Source organism: Herpailurus yagouaroundi, unplaced genomic scaffold, assembly GCF_014898765.1.
Source record: "Herpailurus yagouaroundi ecotype Mexico unplaced genomic scaffold, PumYag 142, whole genome shotgun sequence".
NCBI lineage: Eukaryota > Metazoa > Chordata > Mammalia > Carnivora > Felidae > Herpailurus > Herpailurus yagouaroundi.
This window is the reverse complement of record NW_024412397.1, coordinates 39,115,442-39,134,425: the sequence shown is the minus strand read 5'-3', so window position 1 is coordinate 39,134,425 and position 18,984 is coordinate 39,115,442. Positions and strand designations below refer to the sequence as shown.

At 40.7% G+C, this 18,984-nt stretch overlaps 1 protein-coding gene across 5 annotated transcripts in view; it reads right to left on the bottom strand.

The window, feature by feature from the left end:
* The window catches only part of NOL4 (nucleolar protein 4), a 428,346-nt gene extending 425,007 nt beyond the window's left edge, over positions 1 to 3,339 (bottom strand). For 3 of the 5 annotated variants that reach the window (XR_005791656.1, XM_040479123.1, XM_040479124.1), the window contains exon 1: positions 1,366 to 3,338. Coding sequence is in view for 3 of the 5 variants with exons in the window: in XM_040479123.1 (XP_040335057.1) it covers positions 1,366 to 1,629 (264 nt within the window). In the remaining 2 variants the exon portion in view is untranslated. Of the gene's footprint in view, positions 1 to 398; positions 828 to 1,365 lie in introns of those variants that run through there. The other 2 variants (XM_040479130.1, XM_040479125.1) reach the window with 2 other exon arrangements.
* Positions 3,340 to 18,984: the final 15,645 nt, after the last annotated feature.

The following is an 18,984-nucleotide window of genomic DNA, read 5'->3' as shown; positions in this document are numbered from 1 at the left end:
ACAGAACTTTTATGTGTGTTCTGTTTCACCTTTATTTCCGTTTCCCGTTTTCCACATACATTCCAAAACAAACACACTTCCTTCAAACTACCCCTAACGAATCTCAGAAAACCACTACCTGGTTTTCCAAACCTAAAAGAGCGCTCCAAATAATCCTCTGAAAAACCTTCCATGCACAGATTTCCAATTGCATATACCTCCGTTTGAGACAGAAGAATAGCTTGCAAGACATCTCCTTTCTAGCATCCTCCAGGAACACTGCACGGGAAAGGGCTGCCAGTATGGGGGGTGGGGGAGCGGGTGGAACAGGAGCAAATGCTCAAGAAACCCCAAAGCCAGGCAAAAATGCAAAGGATGCCAGATACCCTCCCCCACCCCTACTCCAGACGAGTACCCACCGTTCCATGACGGAGAAAGAGGTCTTATGGATCTGATCTGCAATCCTACTTGTAGCCCACAGTTCCCATCTTCTTAAAAAGGCAATCGACGCTGCTGCCGCTCGCCAGCCTCAGAGCCTTCTGCCCTGTACACCAGGCTCTCAGTGCCCAGCACCTTGCTGCGCCTGGGCTTAGAGCTTTGTGGCCCTGAGACTAGAGCTATCCCAGAATAAGGAGCAAACACATGTACCATTTGATTGCGCCCAAACCCATGTCTCTTTGTTGTTCATCATGTAGCGGCGGCTTTATTTGTGAAAGGGGGAAGTGAGGAAGGGAATGGGGGGCGGGGAGGAGGAATCTCCCGGACCTCATCCACAATCTAAACAGTCGTGGCAAGATCTCTGGGAGTGCTCAAGGCGATCCGATAGCCCAGCGTCTCCCAGGCGGCGGTCTAACAATAAAACCGGATAGTGTCGGGGGGCGGGGGAGGGGGGAACCCCACATCTCTGACCAGCGCCACAATCGGGCTTTGTGCCAGTTAGGAGACACTGTAGACGATCGATCAGAATCGTCTATTATCAGAGCGTGCGTCTGGGGTTCCAGCGTGGCCTTTATGCTTGGTGGCAAAAGCGGGACACGCGCCAGGCGCCCAGCGAAGGACACGGGACAATGGCCCGACCCGAGGACGCTGGAGGCCGCCCGACCCGGGGATGGAAGCTCCAGGAGCGGGTTCAGGAGCCTGGGAGGCGAGGAGGGCGGCGAGCTCTGGTGGTGCGCTGCCGCTTTAAAATAAAGGACCACAAAGACTCCACCGTGGGGGAAACGCGCCTGGCTCACGCGAGTGGGGACGACTTGGGGAGGGGGGTTGAGAAAGGTGGGGGGCACACGAGCCAACGGTGGCTCACGGCTCCCCCTTTCTCCCCCCTCTCTCTCCCCTCCCCGCCGGCTGCTCCCGCAGACAAATAACAGAGGAAGGGGAGTCACTCACCGTGGTCTTGACCGGCACGTAAAGCACTTGCTTGGCGCAGCCGCCGCCCCCGCGGACCTCGTCCGGCTGGCCCAGCTGGAAGCCCTTCGATTTGACCCAGAATTTAAATTTGGCGTTGTCCGTGGAGCTCGACTCGGAGCCGTTGAGGAGCTGGACGATCCGCTCGTATTTCTTACGGGTCACCGTCTTGGTCTTGCCTGAGTCCCCGTAAGTCCTGAGGCACCAGTCCTGGAACTGGCGGTACATGTCGCGCTCGCTCTCCATGTTCCCCGCTCCCGGCCGCTGGCTGGATGCTCCCAGCGCACTTCGCACCTGTTCACCCCGGGCTCATGAAAAATGCGGCCCCGGCCACGATGTAGGCACGCGAGGTCCCGGCCGCCGCCGGAGCCTGCCTCGGGTGGGGGGAGGAACGGGGAGAGGGGAGGAGGGTCCGGTTGGGCACCAGCAATCAATGCCCCGTGCTACCAAGTCTCTGGTTCATTCGTAATTGCAACGGATGTCTCGGACGCTGGTCTCGGACGCTTTTCTCGTCCTCTTGGTGATGGGTCTCTTTAATATTGTGTGATTAGGACCATCCCAACAGCATCTGGCCCAGAGGAGCTGGGTTTTAAATAATTAAAATCCCATTCCTTGGTTTATTAAAAATCCCAATATTGACTTGGGGTGGTCCCTGGACGCTTCACCCCGGGGCTGTGTCCGGGGCAAGGCAGGTGGAGCGCCGCGCCGCCTCCCAGCGCGCGCCCCAGAAGCTTCCCCGGCCGCTGGCCCCACCGTGCAGGGGCGAGGGCTGAGCTTCTCTCGAAAGCAGCCGCCCGGCCGAGCGCCTGTGAGCCCCGAAGGGCACCCGGGTCCCCGGGCTCTCCTTCCTCCAGGGTCCCGTTACGCTTCGACCTTCCCTGCGTGGGGCGTTAAGGGACTAGAAAGAGAGAAAGTTCTTACCTGTCATGTTGTTAAGCCTATCAAATCCTGCTACACAGGAAATCATTAAGGTATTTTTTTTAATGGTTTAAAATGTCATTTCTTCATACGCATTTAGGCTAAATTCCAATCCCGCAGGTAGGTTCCAGGAGTTAAGTCCCAGAATTAACAAAACATTCGTGGATATTTGGCCATAGTTCTATAGGAAAGGCTGTGATACCCCAAACAGATAGCCGCTCCAGGGGGATGTGGGTAAACGAAGGCAGGCCGCGGGCGGCGGGTCTCCCGGATAATGACGGGGTCCCCAGACAGGACTCCTCTGGTTTCTGCTGGACTGGGTACAAGGCATAGAAGTAAGTTTATAATACAGATGCTTAAAACCCTTTGCATGAAATTAAAATATACAGAGAAATTATTTTCCCCTTGCTTGGTTACAGTTTGCAGTTCACACAGGAGGTTTCGTATGTCTAATTTCCCCCTGCCACGTCATGGACACCCCTCCACTGCTCAGAGTAGCCAAATATGAGTTCCTCTGGACGATTTTCTCAAGCAAATGAAATCGGCGGCTTCTCCATTCAGGATTTCCACCCGTTGGTTACAGAGCTGGAAACAGGGGAGTTCCCATCCTCCTCGCGCTGCGTGCGATTGCGGCCGCTCCTCTTTATTCTACTCTCTGCGGAGGCCCGCGCCCGTCCCGGGAGGCGCCTCTGCCCGGAAGGCGGCCCGACCAGTGCCCCGCGCCTGGTCCGCGTCCTAGCCCACCTTCGCCCCTCGTCGTCGTCTCCCAGACGAAAGCCCCGAATGGGAACGCTGAGTGTTTGTACCCACTGCGCCGCAGCTGGTCCCGGCACTTGCAAAATGGTCAGTGGCTCCTGCTCGGCCAGGCTGAGTGCGTGCGTGTGTGTGAGCAAGGGAGCGAGGGTGTGCGGTGTGCGGGGGGGGGAGGGTGCGCTGTGTGTGTGCGCGCGTCTCCGGGAAGGTCTCGCGGCGGCTGGAGCCGGGACTGACAGCCCGGGCGGAGCGCGAGCAGCTCCACACACTAAACCTCTCGCCTCTCCCCTCACCCCTACCCCTCCCACTCCCCTCTCCTCCCACCCCCACCCCCCCCTTCCCCGGCCTCTTCCAAGCTCTCTGATTGGCCAATGGGACAAAAGTTTCTGTGGAGACGGCTGGGCGCTGACGTCACGGGCAGAATTGTCCCATTTAGGGATCCCGGGGGCAGTGCGCATGCTGCAGGCTGCAGGTTAGAGGCAGGAGGAGGTAGCAGCGGGCGCGGCGGCAGCCAGGTGGCGGAAAGGAGCACTCAGCATCCAGGTGGGGGGACGACTCCAGCAGGGTTTCCATGGAGATTCCTCTGGGTCTAGCCTAAAAACAGCAGATCAGCTGACACCATTAGCTCAGGACCTAATTACTGCTTATTGGAGCAACAAATGAGGGAGAGGGCCAGCTGCAAAGGAAGAGTTTTTATTCCCCCCCCCCCTCCCCGCCCCATCTCCTCCTTTCTCCCCTCGCAGTCGCTCTTGAGTCCCGGGTGAATTCTCATTAACTTGCAAGATTCCTGCAACAACAGCTACCCTTCTCCAGAGGCTACCCTGACTGCTTTTATTCTTTTTATTTCTTTATTTTGTATTTTTAAAAATGCTAAAACAAATCCGTTGTCCTGAGTCCTTGAATTTTTGCCCAGTAAATATTAGACCAGTAGAGCTCAGAGTCCACTAATACAAGTGACAAGTGGATCTAATATGGGGGGGAGGGGGTGGCAGGAAGGAAAAAACACTTTAAATTAGGTATTTAGGCCTTTCACATTAAAAAAAATTTTTTTAGTATCTTAAATAGATATGTGGACTAAGCAATCAGAAGCATATTTTGAATCACTCTCATAAGCGATATACCTCACAGGAACACTATTAAAAGTTTATCTAGTGGCATCAGAGATACAGGGTAATTCCAAGTTGGGAGATCTAGATTGCGTTGTATGTTAGTGAAATGTTTCCTAGAAGATTCTGGAAGTATGGTTGACCCTGGGGTGGTCATTCATTCAAGAGTAAGCTGGTTCTATAGAGTTCGCTTTTTCTTATGGTTAAAACTTAATTCACAATTTCAGAATTCTTTTTAGTAGCTCTTTCATCTGAAAAAGTCACCTCTTCTCCTCTAAGCCTCATTCAAGTACTTTTGGAACTGTAAAGCCTTCTTCTTTCCTTGGCTACTCAATTTAAAACAGTCTGTCTCTCTACGCTCCTCTGCAGAAGTGTCTTTCAACCATTTTTTTAACCTCGTCTCATAGTAAGGCACATACGTTACACTTCACACAGCTGTCCTCCAAAAATGTTATGAAAAAATATGTTTTACTGCATGGAATACACACTGATATCTACCCCATTTTCTCCTATTATTATTATTATCATTAGTATTACTACTACTATTACTACTCTTTGGTAATAGTAGTAACTCAATAAACGGTCCTAACCCAATAAATTTATAAAGCAGCAAAGGATGCCTGGCAACCTATAGTGTGGAAAACCTTGTTTTAGATCATATGAGCTATACCACTCCTTATACAACATAGTTTCACATGAGTATGTTTGTTCAAATAGAATCTTGATTGGAAGACCCTTGAGAGTTTAGATTTTCTTGTGTTCTGAGTAACTCCACCACAATGAACAATGCACATAGTAAATGCTTAATAAATATATACTGAGTTAATAAAGGAAAGGGAAAGAGAGGAAAGGAAGAAATAAGCAGGAAGCACAATCCTTAGCCATTCCTGTTGGCTTTTGCTGCGTAGTGTTTGGTTCCCGCTTAATGAGATACCAAGGTCTTACGATGCACTGCGCTCATTATATTTATGATTATACTTAGCATTCTAATGTATGGAAAATAAAACACTATAGATATAAAGAACTCACAGTATACAAGCAAATATGTCACCAACCCCCAGCTGTGTTAGCTAGATTTGTTATAAAAGCAAAAAAAAAAAAAAAAAAAAAAAAGAAAGAAAAAAACACAAAGATTAAACAATTATAGAAGGTGCATTTTTTTAGAAGGAAAAAGTAAATTACTATGGAAAGAATATTCACACTGGGCTAAAGAAGTCCTAGAGTCCTAGGACTTTTAGGGCCAAGCTTCTCAGAGCCATGAAGATTCTCATGCCTCCAGCGAAAACTAAAGTGTGCTCTGTTCTATACTTATACTCTTTATTAATTGTACGATCTAAATCAACTTTTTTTTTTACCATATCTTTCCTACTTAAGGGCACACGCACCTCAAAAATCTAAAATGCGCTTCAGTGACTCACTCTAGACTCATTTCTCTCCTTTTTGCTTTTCTAGAACCAAGTCTTCCTAGCTCCACCTGGAGGGTCATATTGACCCTTTCCTTCAGCTATATGATTCATCTGACAGGCTGCTTGGAATTTAATTTGGCATTTCCCCAAGATACATTATTCAGATTTGCCTCTCTACAGAGCATATCTCTCCAAAAAGAGACTTTTCACCCCCATATCTGAACACCAGTTCCTAATCCCTGCTCAGGGTCCTGTCTGCTATTTATAGGGAGAGAAAATCAGAAAGCATTTTATCAGAAAATAGTATTTTCATTAAAGATAGTCCAAATTATCCAAATTTTGACCTACGATAAACATTTTGTTATGAAAGAAAAATTTCTTCCAACTTCAGGGTCAGTTTGTGTATGACATTTTTAAAAATATGGATCTGCCCCTCCCTTCTCCTGCTCTCGCTCTCTCTCTCTCTCTCAAAATAAATAAATAAACCTAAAAAAAAACAACAACAGAGAACCTGGGTGGCTCAGTTAAGTGTCCGACTTCAGCTCAGATCATGGTCTCACTGTTCTGAGTTGGAGAGCCCGCTTCATTTCCTCTGCCTCCCTGTCTCTCTCTGCCCCTTCCCCACACACGTGCACACACACACACCGCATGCACTCAAAATCCCTGTCTCTCAAAAATAAAAACATTTAAAAATAAAATAAAAATCTGGAAAATCTTATATTTTAATACCAATCACAAATGTTTATGCAACACCACATGTTCATTAGCAAAATGTTATCATCCAAACAACATGTAACCTGTAACCTGTGTTCAAAGAGTAAAAGAAACTTCATCACATAATTATGCTTTCATTCAACAAATATTTACTGAGCACCAATTACTCTGATAGGCTTTAAGTTTCAAGCAGCCAACAAGGCATGTTTATATGCATTGTGCCCGTCTAATGGGACTTAAATTTTTCTCAGGAAAACAGAAAAGAAGGAAGTAAATAGCACTTGAGGTGAATGCCAGGAGGGGGGGAAATAGTGCTGTAATAGAAAACAAGGGCAGAGTGGAGGGACCTGGTAACTCAGGGAAGATCTCTGAGTAGGTGATGTTTATCCTGAGACCTGAAGGATACAAAGGAAGCAACCATCTGAAGAGCCAGGAAGGGGAACTATAGACACAGCGCAGAAGTCCTACCGCAAGAGTTAGTGGCACATTCGAGGAATAGAAAGAAGGCCAATGAAACTGGAGCTTACTGAGTTCCGGAGGGAAAATAGGGGAATGAAGGTCTGAGTAGTCTTCTGTGGCCAGATCTTGTGGGACAGTGCTTGCCAGGATAAAGGGTTTGCATTATATTATTGATCCAGCAGAAAATTAATAAAGGATTTAAAGCAGGAGAATTATGTGATGTGATAGGCATTTGTATGTTTCTCTGGCCAAACAGAAGGAGAATGGATTGGAAGAGAGCCAGTGTGGAAGCAAGAAGACCAGTTAGGAAACTTGCAGTAGTTCTAGTGGCTTCGGTGAGGTATCACTGCGATAGATTAGGAAGGTAGCAGTTGAGGTAGACGTGATGGGTGGCAGATAGGGTTTAAAGATAGGGCTCGCTGAGGGATTGCATGTGGCAGGTGAGGGAAAAGACTGAGTCAAGGATGACCATATGGCTTCTGGCTTTTGTAGTACGGCTTGTGAGGCCATTGACTTAGAAGAGGGGTGTTTGAGGAGGAACAGATTGGAGTTGGAGGCTGAGGTAGGAGCAGAAGTAGGTTGATGTAGAGAGGCAGGAAGAAAGAATTTAATTTCAGAGAAGTTAAATTTGAAATACCAGGAGAGTTGTTCATGTAGGCATTTGAATATAGAAGCTTGAACTACAGAGAAAAGTCTGGGCTGAAGATATAAATACAGGGATTTTAAAGCCATAAGAATGAATGACATCACCTCTACCCACACTCCTCCATCCCCTAAAAGGAAACACCTTCATCTTTAGATATTGATTTTTTATAAACTAATACTCCATGGCTAAAATAGAATGTCAGGTACTGAACAGCAGAACTTGGCTTCTTTTGCTATAACACATAATGGGAAAGTCTGAGAAATATAGCAAAGCCATTGGATCAATCCTTGACTCTTCCCAAATTGTTAGTGAGTTCCAAAATTGCTGGGGCTTTAAAAATCCTCTAAAATTTAAAAAAGGAAAAATAGAAAACATTGAATTAGTCCTCTTCTAGATTAGATCAGGAGCTGGAGGTGGACCAAAATAGGAATCTAAAATTTGAGCGTGGCCTGTGAGCAAATCTATCATTGAATGGATCGAATAGGGATTTGGGTTACTTGAGTTGAGTCCATAAGATAATTTGAGCCCTTTAGCTGTACTAGAGATTGTGATAGATATGACTTGCCACTTTGAAACCTGGAAGTTCTGAACAATGTTATGTATTCAAATGCTTAACAGTCCATTAATAACTCTTCCAGGGACAGGAATTTGTGAAGGAAGCAAATGGCCACCTCAATCAGCAACTTGCTTAACATATAGCATGGTAACTTTGCGAAATAAAGCAAAAACAAAGCCAGAAATCTACAGCTCCTGTGGATAGAGAAACTGGGGACTACATAAAAAGAGTCACAAGTGGGGCCCCTGGGTGGCTCAGTCAGTTAAGCATCCAACATTGGCTCAGGTCATGATCTCAAGGTCCCTGAGTTCAAGCCCCGTGTCGGGCTCTGTGCTGACAGCTTGGAGCCTGGAGCCTGCTTCGGATTCCGTGTCTCCCTCTCTCTCTGACCCCGCCCCCCCCCCGTTCATGGTCTGTGTCTCTCTGTCTCAAACACAAATAAGTATTTTTTAAAAATTAAAAAAAAAAAAGAGTCGCAAATCTGATTTTACTAGTTGACTTCCATCTATTGACTCTTCTCCCAGATAATTTTGAAAACAATCTATCTTTAATATGCTGTAGCTGTCCTTTGGTCCAGAAAAGAAATGCTTTGGAGAGAGTTAAAATAGTGTCCTGATCTTTATAGCTGTCATTACTAAGACGCTGAAAATATTTCTATTTGTAAGCAATAGTATCAGTATCTTTGTTCCATTTTCTAACTTAAGGAAAAAAAAAAAGTATAGAAATTTAACGTTTGTTGTTCAGCCCCAAATTGACTGATATTTATGCCTGGTATGATCATCATTAAACATGATACACTGGGAAGAAGTTTATTTCTATAAATACTAAAGCGTGCACACTAAGAACAAATGAGATTTGACAACCTAATGGATTCGCTGAACTTCTCTTTAATCCCTACCTTTAACATCTTTGTACAAGCAAGTCCATGGCGCAGTCAGTTCTTCCATTGTGATAGCCACATATGGATTCATTCAACATTCATCCACCCAACATTTTCATCTAGCTGTTATAACTATGATAAAGCCCAAAGTTAACAGTCTGGTGTTCATGTCCCTTGTATAAGAGAAGAAAATACATTTTTTCTGGCCCCAAATATTGCTTTATTTCCCACTAGCCATATGGCTTGTCTTTTCTTCCAAAATATATGTCTTAAAACAGTAATCCACATATTCATCTTCAACTCAGTGGACAGTACTATTGTAGAATTTCTACGTTATTTTTAGAATAGTTATTCTGTCATAGGAAATAAAAACTCTTTGGGAGAGAGGGAGCAATTCCTTCTCCAATCCCTTCTGCCCAATTCCCATTATACTTTTCCAGATTTCCAGTTTTTTATTCTGATTTCTGTTGAGTCAACCAGTTAATATCTTAACCATCATCATCTAACCTTTATATCTTATTTATAATACATTATTAATCCTTCTAGGATATTTCTCTAACTTGCAGAGTAAAAGTGACAAGACACAAAGATTTCTTGGCTAAAACCACAGACTATAAATAGTTTTCACAGGGGAGACATCTAAGTTCAAACATCAGAATATATAAAATAGCTGTAACAATGTTAAAATACTGTCCTTTGGAAAGAAGAAGCCGAAGGAATAGCTACCCTTAGTTTCTCTGGGACTATCTCATAGGCAGTGAAAAAGCAAGACAGAAAAAAAAGTTCTAGATTTTTCTTTTCTTTTATCTGTTAAAATGGACATCTCCCAAATTTTTAGGAAACTCTTTAATTAGGTTTCTTGATCAAAAAGCAGCACAATCATTTAGAGTTTCCAAATTTTTACCTTCTTTTTATAGTTTATATTAGTTTAGAAATAAAAGTCAAAAATGCAAAAATACCTCTGGCAATTCAATGTAAACTGTCCACTTGGGTCATCCTGCTGGCCTGGAAAAGCAGAGCACCAGCACGGGAGTGACACAATTCCATTTATTAATGAACTGTGATTTTTTAGCTCGAGCTAAATCAATAGGAAGAATTTTAAGAACAAAATGGATTTCAGCTTTTAGTGCTATGGCTAACTAGAAACTAAGAGAACGTTCTTCAAGAAAACAACTCAAGAATGCATAATGGGTAACTTTGCATGACTAGGTTCACAGGATGTGTAGAAAGCATCTCCCTCTCCATTCCCCCCAAAAGATTCTATTGAAAATGGTACAGTGAGCAGTCAACACACCTAAAGCACTAGATTATCTTATGAGCAAACTAAAAACCAACATTGCAGTGGGAAGACTCATCTGGCTGCTGATCAGGATGACAGTGCTGGGTCTGTGTATAAAACTCCTGTATTAAGCCAGAGACGGGTCCTTGAAGGATGCCTTGCCACTTAGCTCATAGTAAAAGTAAATATAAATTCTCCATAGGAAAAAACACCCACAATTTGAGCAACCAGGCTTATCTCAGATTAAGATCTACCAGATATAAGCATATAATTAGAAACAGCCAAGTACAAGAAGAACAAATATCATCTTTAAAAGCCAGCATAAGTAACAACAAAAGTAAACTTCCAAAGATTTTATACAGAAACAGATAAAATTAATCTCTGGTAGGTGAAGTCAGGATAGTAGTTACTTTGATTGTAGGGACTGGTAGAGGACGCTAAGAGGTTTTTAAAAATGCTGGTAACATCCTGTTTCCTAACGTCTATGCTAATTACACAGGTGGTTTATTTTGTGAAACTCCATTCATTTATAAACTGGTCATTAGTGCACTTTTCCCTGTATATATTAATCTTCAATTAAGAAATTTACTTTTAAAAAGCAATAAACTGGGGCGCCTGGGTGGCGCAGTCGGTTGAGCGTCCGACTTCAGCCAGGTCACGATCTCGCGGTCCGTGAGTTCGAGCCCCGCGTCGGGCTCTGGGCTGATGGCTCAGAGCCTGGAGCCTGTTTCCGATTCTGTGTCTCCCTCTCTCTCTGCCCCTCCCCCGTTCATGCTCTGTCTCTCTCTGTCGCAAAAATAAATAAACGTTGAAGAAAAAAAAAATTTAAAAAAAAAAAAGCAATAAACATGCAAACTGTGTAGAGCAATGGCTAACAATATTTTTTAAAGTACAATTGATACGCTAAGAAAGAAGGCAGTTGATGCTTAATTAAAACCAGAAAGACAGAAAAACTAACACACATACACAAAAAGTTAGCACAAAAAATGCTGAAAAGATATAAACCTGATAGATATGAATCCAATGATAATCACTTTAAATGTGAATGGTCTAAATATGCCAATTAAAAGCCAGAGAATGTCAGAATGGATTACAAAATAAGACCCAATTGTATGTTGTCTACAAGATGGGGTTTAAATATGAGTTCATATTGAATAATAGTAAAGGAATGGAGATAAATATAACATGTTGCCATAATCAAAAGCTGATGTGTGTTAACTTTGAACAATGCAACTTCAGAACAATAAAAATCAGGGATAAAGAGGAGCATATGTAATGATAAAGGGATCACTTTTCCAATTACACATAACAACCCTTAATGCACATACACCTACCATCAGAAACTGTCAGGCAAAAACTGATAGAACTGTAAAGAAGAAATGGAGAAACATGTTGGTATAGTTGAGACTTCAACAGTTCTTTGCCAGTATATAAAGCAAGCAAAAAATCAGTGAAGATAGAGATGGCTTGAACAGCATTATCACTCAACTTGACCTAAGTGAGATTTATAGAACACTATTCAACAACAGCAGAATGGAAATTATTCTTTTTTTAGGTTGTATTTAAATTCTAGTTAGTTAACAGTGTAATATTGGTTTCAGGAGTAGAGTTTAGTGATTCATCGCTTACCTATAACACCCAGTGCTCATCACCAAAAGTACCCATCACCCATTTAGCCCATCCCCCCCATCCTCCTCCCCTCCAGCAACCCTCAGTTTGTTCTCTATAATTAAAAGTCTCTTGGGGCACCTGGGTGGCTCAGTCTTTTAAGGGTCTGACTTGGGCTCAGGTCATGATCTCACGGATCATGGGTTCGAACCCCCATGTGGGGCTCTGTGCTGACAGCCCAGAGCCTGGAACCTGCTTCAGATTCTGTGTCTCCCTCTCTCTCTGCCCCTCTCCTGCTCGTTCTCTCTCTCTCTCTCTCTCTCTCTCTCTCTCTCTCTCTCAAAAATAAACATTAAAAAATATTTTTTAAAAAGTCTCTTATGATTTGCCTCCCTCTATTCCCCCCGCCATGTTCTTCTGTTTGGTTTCTTAAATTCCACATATGAATGAAATCATGTGGCATTCACCTTTCTCTGACTTACTAAGCTTAGTAAGTAATACATACCTAATACATATTTAATACACATAATACACTCTAGCTCCATCCACATCGTTGCAAATGGCAAAATTTCATTCGTTTTGATGGGTAATATTCCATAGTGTGTGTGTGTGTGTGTGTGTGTGTGTGTGTGTGTGTGTATGTGTGTATCTATACACACACATACCACATCTTCTTTATCCATTCATCAGTCGATAGATGTTTGGGCTCTTTCCATAATTTAGCTATTGTTGATAGTGCTGCTATAAACATTGGGGTGCATGTGCCCCTTTGAGTCAATATATATATATATCCTTTGTAAATACCTAGTAGTGAAATTGCTGGACTACAGGGTAGTTCTATTTTTAACTTTTTGAGGAAACTTCATACTGTTTTCTATAATGACTGCACCAGTTGGAATACACATTCTTCTTAAACTCACATGGAATAGTTATCAATGTATACCACATTCTGGGCCAAACAACCAAACTTACAAATTTATAAGAATAGAGATATACAAAATATGTCCTCAAACCACATGGATTTGAGGGGTCCCTGGGTGGCTCAGTCAGTTGGACGTCCAACTTCAGCCCAGGTCATGATCTCACAGCTCATGGGTTCGAGCCCCACATCAGGCTCTGTGCTGACAGCTCAGAGCCTGGAGCCTGCTTCAGATTCTGTGTCTCTCTTTCTCTCTGCCCCAACCCACTCGCATTCTGTCTCTCTCTCTCTCTTTCAAAAATAAATAAAATTAAAAAAAATTTAAACCACACGGAAGTGAATTAGAAATCAATAACAGAAAGAGAGCTAGGAAACCCCCAAATTTGGGAGATTTAACAAAATACTTATAAATAACAGATGAGTTCAAGAAAAATTCTCAAGAAAAATTTTAAAAGTTTTTTTAAACTAAATGAAAATAAAATTATATCTCATCAGAATTTGTGGGATGCAGTAAAAGCAGCACATAGAGGGAAATTTATAGCATTAAGTACATACACTAGAAAAGAAGAAAATTTGAAAATCAATAACCTACTTTCCACCTTAGAAAACTAAGAAAGAATCACAAATTAAGCAAAAACAACAAGAAGAAAGGACGTAACACAAAATTAGAGCAAAAATCAATGAAATTGCAAATAGGAAAACAGTGAAGAAATTCAACAAACCAAACACTGGTTCTTTGGAAAATGGAATCAAAGCAATAAACCTCCAGAAGATTAACCAAGAAAAATACAAGACATAAGTTACCAAATTCAAATATGGAAGAGAGGTCATTATACTTACCACATGTACATTAAAAGGATAATAAAGGAATACTATAAACAACCACATGCCCAGACATTTGATAACTTAAAATGGATCAATTCCTTGTTAGGCAAAAACTACCAAACTTATACAAGGAAAAATAGATAATCTAAATAGACCTATGTGTATTAAAGAAATGGATCAATAATTAATAACTTTCCAAAAGAGAAAGCACCAGCCCCGGCTGGTTGCACTGGTAAATTCTATTGAATTCTATTTAAGGAAGAAGTGATCCCAACTCTACAATCTCTTCTTAAAACTAGAAGAGAAAAAGGACACCTGGGTGGCTCAGTCAGTTAAGCATCTGACTTCAGCTCAGGTCATGATGTCCCGGTTCTAGAGTTCCAGCCCTGGGGCTGACAGCTCAAAGCCTGGAGCCTGTTTTGGATTCTGTGTCTCCGTCACTCTCTCTGCCTCTCTCTCTCTCTCAATCTCTCAAAAATAATAAACATTTAAAAAAAATTTTAAAAACCTAGAAGACAAAAGAATTCCTAACTCATTTTATGAGGCCATTACTACATCAATGTCAAAATTAGACAATGACATCTCAGGAAAGAAAACCTAGAGACCAATTATATCTCATGAACATGGATGTAAATATCTCCAACAAAATATTAGCAGTTACATACTATAATATGTAAAACAATTATACACCACAATCAAGTGGAACTTACTCCACATATGGAAGGTTGGTTCTATGTTAGAAAACCAATCATTGTTATTCATCACACATCAAGAGGTTAACAAAGAAAAATCATGTAACCATGTTAATTGATACAGATAAAACAAAACCCAACCCCCGTTTTAATAAAATCTCTCAGCTAATTTGGAATAAATGAAACTTTGCTTGATACAGAACATCTACAAAACCCTTAAAGCTAACATCATACTTAATGGTGAAAAATTAGACACTTTTCTCCTAAGTTTTAGGATGAGGCAAGAATGTCCTATCTCACTACTTCTATCCAACATTGCATTATAAGTCTTATCTAATACAAAGATTTTTTTAATGAAACAAATATAAAGTACACAGATTGGGAAGGAAGAAATAAAACTGTCTTTTCCACAGATAGCAGACCGTCTGTGTTGAAAACCTTAGGTAATCTACAAATCCAAAACCCGGGAACAAATAAGCAATTATAATAAGACTGCAAGATACAAGGGCAAAGATACAAAAGCCAAGCGCTCCTATAAAGTGGTAATGAACATTTTCAATTCAAAATTTTAAAAATGTCATTTATAATAGCACCAAAAATCTATGAAATACTTAGGCATAAGTGTAACAAAATATATAAATGATCTATATGCAGAAAAGTATAATATTCTGAGTTATTTTGTAGAAATTAACAAGTTGATTGTAAAATTTATATAGAAAGACAAAAGACCTAAAATATCCAACCAGTATAATAAGAAAGAAAAGATGTAGGAAACACAAGACCCAATCTCAATGCTTATTTTAAAACCACAGTAATCAAGACAGCATAGTACTGGCTAAAGAACAGACACATAGGTCAATTAATGTAGACCCTAGAAATGCACCCAACAGAATATATTGACAGAAGAGAAATTTAATGGAGAAAGATACTCTCTTCAACAAATGGTGCTGGAACACTTGGACATTCATACACACACACAAAAATAACCTAGACACAAAATCTACACTTCACTTAGAAATTAACTCAAAATATATCATAGAACTTTATGAAAAACCTAAAACCATAAAATGTCTAGAAAAAGAAAACGGAAAAATCTCTGTAAGCTTCAGTTTGGCAATGAGGTTTTAGATATAACACAAAAGCACAATCCATGAAAGAAAGATGTAATTTGGACTTCATTAAAAATAAAAGACTTCTGCTCTATGAAAATACTGTTAAGAGACTTGTAAAAGACAAGCCACAGACTGGGAGAAAAGATGTGCAAAACCCATATCTGATAAAGGGCTTGCATCCCAAATACTTAAAACTCAACGATAAGAAAACAAACAATCCAATTCAAAATGGACCAAAAGTCTAACCATATATCTCACCCAAGAAAGTAATACACATAAGATGCTCAACATCATTTATCATAAGTGAGTTGTAAACTGAAATACAGTAAGATATCACTACACACCTATTAGAATGGCTAATTTAAAAAATCTGACAATACTAATTGCTGGGGAGGATGGGGAGCCACAGGAATTTTTATTTATTGCCTGTGGGATTGCAAAATGATACAATCATTTTGAAAGACAGTTTGACAGTTCCTTACAAAGCAAAGCATAGATTTGCCATGTAATTCAGCTATGACATCCTTAGGCTTCTACTCAACTGATTTGGAAATCTATGTCCACACACAAAAACTTCTTGTAAAAGTTTATACCAGCTTTATCACCCCAAACTGGAAACAAACAAGAGGCCCTTTATAGGTGATATACCTAACAGGGTAAACAAACAGTGGTACGTCCATACGATGGAATTTGACTCAAAAATAAAACAGGGGCCCCTGTGTGGTTCAGAGGGTTAATCATCCGACTCTTGATTTCAGCTCAGGTCATGATCCCACAGTTCATGAGATCAAGCCCCTCCTTAGACTCTGCACTGACAGAGTTGAGCCTGCTTAGGATTCTCTCTCTCTCTCTCTCTCTCTCTCTCTCTCTCTCTATCTCAGCCCCTCCCTGGCTCACACACGGCCTCTGTCTTTCTCTCAAAATAAATGAATAAACATTAAAAATAAATAAATAAATAAATAAATAAATAAAAACGAACTTTCATTTTATAAATGTTATAAATGAACATCCGTACAGTTGAATATTGTTCAGAAATAAAAATAAAAGGCATAAATCTTAAATGCATATTGCTAAGTGGAAGCCAGTCTGAAAAACTCACGTATTGTCTCTTCCTAAATGTATGACATTCTAGAACAGGCAAAATTATAGAGACAGTAAAAAGGTCAGTGGTTTCCTGGTGTTTGGGATCGGAGTGGTATGAATAAGTGAATTTTTTAGGATGGTAAAACCATTCACTATGATAGTATAAGAATGGATACAAGACACTACACATTTGTTGAAAACTCATAGAACTTCGCCACACAAAGAATGAACTTTATGCAAATTTTAAATCATTTCGGAGGGCAAGGGATCCCAGGATAAAATGTGGACGACAACAAAACAACCTAACTGTATTACAAAAGTATGAATACAATCTCACTAAAGGAGAAAGAGATATTGACCTAAGTAACCTTGGAAATGAATGGATTCTATGAAACTAAAGGCAAAAAATCATTTATCTGGTTGATAACCACATTGAGGGTAAGGGTTAATAATGCTGATACTTCTGTACCTGTATACTTGAATTTAACAATTGAGTAAACAAACAATTAAGTAATTCCAATTAAATTAACAATTAAGTTGGGTTGTTGGAGCCAAATGTCTCACTGCTGGAGTAGGAGTTTACACACAAGTGAGGCTAGAATTACTTATATATTATGATTAATTGAATTAGAGTTGAAGGCATCAATATGAGCTCATGTTTAACTTACTATAGACACATATGTTTGTAATATGGACATATTTATAGATATGTATATACACAAGTTAGTATATACACGTATATATTTCCCCGCTCTGTTATCTGAGAAGGCCTAGAACAACACCTCAGTAGCAATGAGCATACCTAACATCCACATGCTGATTTTAATACCTTTCTAAAATAGAAGGAACCAGCATTCCTTGGAGAGATGGCTTATTATTGGACTGGAGCAGGAAATAGAAAATATAACAGGAAATAGAAAATATAACCCTGGAGTCTCTCGTAGTTCCAAAAAGTAAGAGAAAAACAAAAGAAAACAAAGATGGGCATATCAAAGGAACACAGGGACTAATTGCAAAAGTTCCCAATGGCCAAAGCTGGAAAATTTGACTGACCAGTAAGGTTCTTTGGCCAGTAAAATGCTCTGTGCCTTCTGAATGAATGAATAAACTAAGAGAATCTTCTAAATTACCTCCATCACTCCACTTGTCAATAAACTGCAGCTCCCCCAGCGATAGAAGAACATAACTTCCTTTCCAGTATTCATCATCACTAAAAAACAAATGCTGTTTGTATGGTCTTTGGGCACCATAAGAATCTTAGAATCACACACAGATCTCAAGAATTCTGTAGACATATGAAAGTGAAAAAAAAGTAAAAATCGTTTAGAAAAAAAATGTTTAGCAAAACTAAACAGAAAAATCTATAGTCTGTGTCTATGACCTATTCTTAAATGGCTCTCTTCAGGATAAAGGAAGGTTATTTTAAAGCACCATGATGCAAGGTCAATGCCTGGGTCAGAATCAAAGTGTCCCTCCAGATTTTTAGGCTGGCAATTTGTCCTGCAGCCTCAATTCTCTGATGGGTCCAAGAAGTAATTGATTTTCAATTTGCCCAGCTTTTTCTTGTTATGAGGACAGGATGGGGATTTCCAGATACCTTACATATCAAGCCTTGTCCCAGTCCATGTGAGCAGCTATAACAGAATACTATAGACTGGATGGCTTATAAACAACATTTATTTATGACAGTTTTGGAGGCTGAGAAGTCCAAGATCAAGGTGCCAGCATGGTCACACTCTCATGAGGGTCCCCAGTTCTGGTTCATAGCTGTAACCTTCTTACTGTGTCCTTGCATGGTGGAAAAGCCTAGGGATCTCTCTGGAGCCTCTTGTATAAGGCATTAATCCCATTCAAGAAGGTTCCACTCTCATGATTCAAACATCTCCCAAAGCCCCACCTATGAATATCATGACTTTGGGCATTAGAATTTTAAAGTCGCCGCGAAAGCAGTTTGTAGTTCTGCAATATTTATATTCTATATCAGCAACTGGGTTAAAATGGAGTGAAAAGGAGCCTTTTATATGTAACTATATACATTAGAAATAACAGAGGTGTGGTGAGACATTAACTCTACAATTTGAACTCTTGTCTGGACCAGGGTTTGTCAAAGTCTGGTCCCAGGACTAGTAGTATCAGCCTCAGCTGAAAACTTGTCAGAAATTCACATTCTTAGCCACCACCTGAGATCTACTGAATCAGAAACTCAGGAGGGTGGATCCAAAAACTCTTCATTTTAATAAGCCCTCCAGGCGCTTCTGGTGCTATCTCAAGTTTGAAAACTACAGATCAACACTAAATTATAATTGCAGTTGTAACTGGAATACAGTTATAATTTTCTAATTAAATTGTCTGTTAGCTTTGTACCTGTTGTTAAAAGAAAATATTACTCAATTAGTCATTATTAATGATTCTATTACCCTGGAGGTTATCTCAAGCAGTCACAAAATAAGTTCCCAAAATCATACAAGGGTTGAATGTGTGAAAACAGAATAGCAAATTTACAAGTTTTACATCTTATTAAAACTGATGGGGAAGGTTCCCTTTTTAAGATAAAATATTTGCTAATTAAAACATTTACCAATTTATTTTTTTCTTAGATGTATCATCTTGAAATAATTTCATACTTGTAATAGTACAATCTCAAT